General features: G+C 44.4%; 1 protein-coding gene across 11 annotated transcripts in view; it reads right to left on the reverse strand.

Annotated features, from left to right (window-relative positions):
* Ank3 (ankyrin 3) overlaps positions 1 to 6,782 on the reverse strand; it is a 526,650-nt gene that overhangs the window by 143,381 nt on the left and 376,487 nt on the right. For all 11 annotated transcript variants that reach the window (XM_050142496.1, XM_050142456.1, XM_050142430.1 and 8 more), the window contains one exon: positions 6,662 to 6,760. In XM_050142496.1, the coding sequence (XP_049998453.1) occupies positions 6,662 to 6,760 (99 nt within the window). The remainder of the gene's footprint in view (positions 1 to 6,661; positions 6,761 to 6,782) is intronic.

Consider the following 6,782-nt stretch of genomic DNA (forward strand, 5'->3'; position numbering starts at 1 on the left):
GGAAATGTTGATTTATTTCTTTTTAAATTTAGCAAGATTTTTTTTTTGTGTGTTACCAACCCCATGCAAACTTACAATGTATGTACAGTGTCATTTATAATGGGTACTGGACCAAAAAAAGCTGTTCTTCAGCCTTATATAATATTAACTCCCAGCTGAAAAATTCTTGGCAAAGGCAAGTTTGGGGGAGGCGAGGGAGCCTGCTTCAATACCACAATGTACGTGGTTGACTTGAGAGGACCGAGATGGGATGCTGGGTTGCCATGACGACATTATGGGAGGGAAATGGAATTGCAAGACGTTGGCAATTTTCTTTCCAATCCCCTTGATTTTTTACAGCGCTGACATAATGAATGGGTTTCCCTTGGGCAGACTTTTGAATTGCCCATGCTGGCTGGTCTAGGGCTTGTATTTCATTTCCGTGACAGTAATCTTATTAGGGAGGTGGGAACTGCGTGCGTCTGGCTGAACAGAATGCTCTCTTCTGTTAACCAGCGAGCCAAACCCTATACACACAGAGGCTAAAAAGACCTTCCTTCAGTCTGACTTCTGTGAGGGGCACAGAGCAGGACCTGGACCAGGGAGCTGGGGACAGTAGGGTGTCACACTGCAGAACGTGACACAGGACTGAGCTTTACCATCTGGAATCTGCTCAAAGCCCAAGACTGGAGAGACACACATTGTATGGCTAGGAGACGATTTTCCAGAAGGAACGTGCTTATTTTAGTTTGTGTCCGCTAGGGTCTTCTCTTTCTTGCCTTCCTAAGCAAAAACTCCCTCATTCTGGCGACGGAAAAGGAAGCCAGGATAGGAGAACACTGGGGGATACTGTGAAGGTCAGAGAGAACGTGGTATTGAAATGACCGACGGCAGTGAAATCATGTGCAATAGTGCACCCGGGCGAGGGTCAGGGAGGCAGTCAGGACAAACCAGTGAAGGCGATGGGAGTCTAACAGAAAGCCCACTCTCACGCTGGAATTCCCACCCATTCAAAATTGGATTGACCCATACTTGAAATGTCAGGCAGTCGTAGAGTTAATCCAAGAGAAAATGGAGTGTCATTTTTAATGTCCTCTGTTACAGGAACTTTATACTTAGGGTCTTATTTTGACAACTGCTCCATGGGAAAGGCATTAGGGGTTCTATTTATAGATCAGAAAGCCGCTCCAGGGCCTTGATGCAACTATCCAAGGTCACACAAGAAGCCAAGGGTTGTAATGAGAGTTCACGCACAGACTGGCTTCTGAAACACCAGGTTTCTCTTGCTATGGCAAATATTAATACAAGCATCCAGTATTCTCTTCCTGTCAAGAATTCATGCCTGCCATTTATATAGGGACGTTAGAACCTCTGAATTCTCTTCCTCACTGAAATGCTATTCATTTAATAGGCTTAACATGATAATTGGTCTGGTGCGATGTCTCAACATGTAAAGGGTTCCCCGACCGCACACACAGGCTGCAGCACACGCATGCAAGCATATATAAATGTAAAAGAAAAAATATGTATAATGGAAGTAGAAGAATGTGAAACCCTTTGGCTTTCTCTCTTATAAACTACTGCTTTTAGGGAGAACGCAACACCTGTTCGTATTTGTGTTTCTATCCTGTTTTGTGGCTGTTGTGTTTCTTGTCTTGATACAGGCTGAGTATTATTTAGAATGCTAAGCCATAAACATGTCTATCAGTCCATCTGTTCATCCGTTATCTACCTACCAGTCATCTCTGTAGTCTTTCTCTCTCTCTTTGGCCCTCTCCCATGACTTCTGAGTTAAATCTTTTCATGTTTTACCTGCATGCACATATATACAACACGCGTGGGCTAGTGCCCACATGACTAGAAGAGGGTGTTCGTTTCTCTGGAACAGAGGTGGTAGGTAGAGACTGCTCTAGAGACTATAATAAATATTCTATATGATCATAATCCAAGTGTCATTGTGTTTTATATATACAGAAAAATTAATTTTATGAATGCTATGTGTTTCTGAAGTAATGTATACCTAATGTTACCTGTATCTAAGAATTCTGTATGAAATTCCATTTATACTATTTGGTTTTATTTGGTTGTAAATGTGACATGATTTTCGTATAATATAGATCCCACAATGAATTGATTTGCCAAGTGCTGACTTTTCTAGAGCTTGAGAAAAGGAGAATGTTATATATGACTATAAATTTTAAAAAATTAGACATTTGATATATACAAATACTCCTCAAGAGAATGCTATATGTTTAAATTTCACATTAAGGCTCAGAATGAAACCCCAACAGTGGGTTATTTATTTGCTGTAACTTTGTTTTAAGAAAGTGGTGCAATCAAGACAATTATAGTAGATCACTGTGGAGTACTTCAGTGTCTAACTGGTTGAGTTATTTCCAAGAGTGTAACATCAGTGTTGACAAGATACGTTGGGGCAAAGTAGAAGGTAAAGTGGTGTGAATGCACAGCAATGACCTAAAACAGTAACTGTCCTGAGCTTGCTATTTAGATCCTTCGGGAGAACCGGGCATGTGATATGTATCCATAATGTTGCATTCCCCTGGAGTAAAGGAAATGGCCTTTCTAGCGTGGCATCCAAATCTCAGGAGAAAGAGAAAGAGTCCCCTGTGTTGTAGCTCTGCTGCAGCTGTGGAATGAAATTTTTTCTTCCAAGTGAAGGCCTGAGGCCTCTCATCATCACATCTTTGAATGTAAACAAAGGCTCCATGCTTTTAAAGATGCATTTTATGCATACGAGTGTTTTGTCTGCATGCACATATATACAACATGTGTGGGCTGGTGCCCACATTGATTGGAAGAGGTGTACGTTTCCCTGGGAACTGGAGTTGTAGGTAGCTGTGAGCAGCCAGTTGGTTCTGGGAACTGCACCAGGGTCCTCTGGAAGAAAAGTATGTATTCTTAACCCCGGAAGCCGTCTGTCCAGCTCCCATCAATATTGGGTTCCTGTTGCGGTTGCTTATTTTTGGGAATGGGGTCAGTGAGGTCTCGTGTAGCCTCGTTTATCCTTAACACACTGACCTTGAACTCCTGCCCTTCCAGTCTCTCCTTCCCAAGTGCTGAGATTAGAGGCATGCATCACAGTACTGGGTAAGTTCCCAGTATTTGTTCCAGAAAGCAAAAGCCACCGGCACATTTTGTATGACATGCAGAAATACTTTTAGTTAGTCTTGGTTTATGTGGAAAGCTGGGGCCTTCTGGCTGTTGATGTTTGTGTCAACAATCTGAAATCTGAAGAGGAAGTTGTAATTTAAAATCTCCTCTCTGTGAGAGGCCGGTCTATGACTTTGCTTTTGGCAAGAATTTGTTTTTAATGAGGACAATCACACTCCCGGGAATGTAAAGGAACACAGAAGTTTGGTTTTCTTTTTTTAGTTTTAAACTGAGAAATACAATCAGTTACACTCTGAGGGTGGGGGCGGAGTAAAGGGTAGATATATAAGATATGATTGTATTCTCTGGCAGACATCTCAGGGCAGTAGGTTAGGAACTACGAAGACAACCCTCCCCCTTCTACCTGTTTATAAATATTTCCTCATCCTTATGAGAACTGGATCCATCACTGAAGGACCAGTCCCCAGTCAAGCCCATTAAAGCCTTTTGACAATAGAATATAAAGAGTGTGTATCTTTTTTTTTTTTCCAGTTCTGGTGAATACTTTTTGAGTATGTGAAGTATGCCAAGTGCTGTGGTTACTGAGATGGACATGTGCGCCTCCATGTCAAGGCGTGACTCTGTGTGCAATGCTGAGTAATGGGGTTTGTGAGGACTGGGTGCTGGGCACCTTCCTAGGGAAGTTTAAAGGGCAGGACAGGCTTAGAGATTTGGAGCCAGCATTCCAGGAATCAGTACTGTTCCCCCACATGTATCATCAGGCAATGAAACCCTGCAGGCTTGCTCGCGCTCTCTCTCTCTCTCTCTCTCTCTCTCTCTCTCTCTCTCTCTCTGTCTCTCTCTCTCTCTCTCTCTCTCTCTCTCTCTCTCTCTCTNCTGTCTCTCTCTCTCTCTCTCTGTCTCTCTCTCTGTCTCTCTCTGTCTCTCTCTCTGTCTCTCTCTCTCTCTGTCTCTCTCTCTGTCTCTCTCTGTCTCTCTCTCTGTCTCTCTCTCTCTCTCTGTCTCTCTCTCTCTCTCTTTCTTTGAAACAGGGTTTTTCTATGTAGCCCTGGCAGTCCTGGAACTCACTTTGAAGACCAGGCTGGCCTTGAACTCAGAGCTTCACCTGCTCCTGCCTCCCAAGCCCTAGGATTAAAGGTGTGAGCCACCATAGCTCATCTTAGCCTTCTTATTAAATGGTGAGGAGTTCATGAAGAGGGGGATCTCGACATTTAGAATTGCTCTAAAATAAGGACTATATTGAGTCTCTGACTTGGCTGGGAACTGACGCAAAAGAAATAAAAATGGCATAGGACCATCTGCCACAGAGTCTTCCTTCAACAAGTACCCACCACTCATGCTAGCCTAGGAGAGAGTGAGACTTCAGCGCAGAGCACAGCAGGCGGCCCCTGGCACAGCATCTTAACAAAGCCATTAAAATCTTGTTGGAAAACAGCAACTGCCAGGAAGCCCTTGAATCAAGAGCTGCATATAGGCCTGGGCTAAAACACTGCCTTGGTGAGTGTGCACACCCCACACCCTCCCGTCACCATCACAGAAGCACTCAGCATGCCATGATGCCATGTGGGCAAGAGCTACAGTGAGCCAACAGGCCAGGTGACAGCACCGGAGATTTGGGCAAAGTTTTCCTGCGGTAGAACGAACAGAGACCTAAAGGCTCTGGAATATCAGGCCCTCCTAAACTCTGGGAAGAGTGATGTATAAGCATTTTGAATCTTCTAGTAAGCCTTTTCTTTTTTTTTTTTTTAATCTCTACAGTGCTGGGGATTGAATCCAGAACCTTCCACAGGCTGGGCAACAGTTCTACCGTTGAGTTATAATAGTTCAGCCCTAATTACTCTTCACATGTATGTGTGTGGGAGGCTCATGTGTGTGTGGATGCATGTGTATGTATGTTGTGAAGTGAGAGGTTAATGCTGAGTAAATTCTTAGGTCTCTCTTCATCTTATATATTGAGGCGGGGTTTCTCAGTGGAACCCAGAGTTCACCAGTTCCAAGAGTATAGAGTTAGCTAGTGTGCTCTAAATTTCCCTGGCTCTGCCTTCATGTTCTGGGATTGTAGACGAACTGCTATGCCCATCTGGAATTTACATGGGGACTGAGGATCTGAACTCTGGTCCCCACACTTGTGTGACAAGCACTCTACCCACTGAGTCAACACCCCTGGGTCCTAATTATTGAAGTGAGAAGATCCACAGCTCTTCTTGCTGCAAAGTGTATAAGATGAGGAGAAGCTTGCTGTCTGCACTGGGAAGGAGAGCAGGGTGTTCTAATACTTGGCCACCAGTGAGTGGTGCTGTTTGGAAAGGTCAAGGAACCTTTAGGAGGAGGAGCCTCACTTAAAGAAGTGGGTTACTGGGAGAGGCCTTGAAGTTCTGGGTACTTTTCCACTTCCTGTTCACACTCAGCTTGCTGTGCTTTCAAGATGGAAGGTAATGTGAAGTCCTGGTCTCATACACCCCCTTACACAGTGGGGTTACCAGTCATGTTTTCCCTGCAGTGATAAGGACGTTGACATTGTATCCCCTCAAACCTAAATGAACTCTTCCCCCAGGTAGCTGCTTCCTGTCAGGTATTTGGTCACAGCGATGAGAAAATGGATTGCCTCTCTGTCTGAACTACCTACGGGTTTGTATATGATGCAGAATGAAAAATAATTGATTTGTTTTTTTTTTTTTTTTGAGCGAAGACTGCATCAAAAGAAGGAGGAATGAAGTCATCTTGAGTCAGCTAAAGTCCCAGAGGGTGGCCAGGCACCTTCACCGTCCTCTTCTGCATGGCTCTTACGTTCTCCATTTCCCCCTCACAGATTCCTGATACTCATAAATGATCCTGCACCTCCTTGGGACAAGATGGCAGGGATGCCCCTCCATTGTCCCCTGCAGCTCCTTTCCCCAGCCCATGCTTAGCAGAGGAACTGCAGCGGACAGTGACACTCCAGCACACTTTACACACTGACAATCCCTTATGGAAATAGAGAAGAGTCAGCTCGAAGATGCAATGCAATTGCTCTCCACTGAGATTGTGCCACCTTTATCTATCAGTTGACATCTGGGTTACCACTAGATTTGGACAATGATAAAACTAGTTCAGAAAAAAAAAAAAACAAAACTAGTTCAGCAAACACAGAGTTTTAATTCCTCTCCATGTATACCGAGACGTGATTGGCCATCCGGCTTTTAATTTCTTGAGGAAGTCCATGCTGTCTACCATTTTCCATTCCCCCTCAAGCAGCACGGAAGAGCAAATAAAATTTCCAGCAGAAAAGCTGACAGATTTCACATCAAACTCACTCAAGTTCAACTCTGAGTGTCAAGTAACTCTTGAAGATTAACTCAGGGCAACCAACAGACTTGAGCCCTTGCTCTCCAGTTCAAGCCAGAGGCCATTTGAACACACACTCACGGTATATGAAATGGAACCATTTCCCAAGAGATTCCAAAGAGCAATCAAGCAGAAATAAAATGGCACTTCCCCACAGCGCCAGCACCAGGTAAGGATTTCTGCCTCTGGAAGAGTCACATGGGCCTGTGCCAGGCAGGCTACTTACCCTGGTCTTGGCATCAATCTTCGCACCCCGGTCGAGCAATAGCTTCACCATGTTTGCATTTCCTCGTTTCGAGGCGACGTGTAGAGGAGTGATGTCATTCTGTGGGGAAGCAGAGAAGATG

Source organism: Alexandromys fortis, unplaced genomic scaffold (assembly GCF_014885135.2).
Source record: "Alexandromys fortis isolate MF-2015 unplaced genomic scaffold, M_Fortis_MF-2015_v1.1 scaffold_9, whole genome shotgun sequence".
NCBI classification, from domain to species: domain Eukaryota; kingdom Metazoa; phylum Chordata; class Mammalia; order Rodentia; family Cricetidae; genus Alexandromys; species Alexandromys fortis.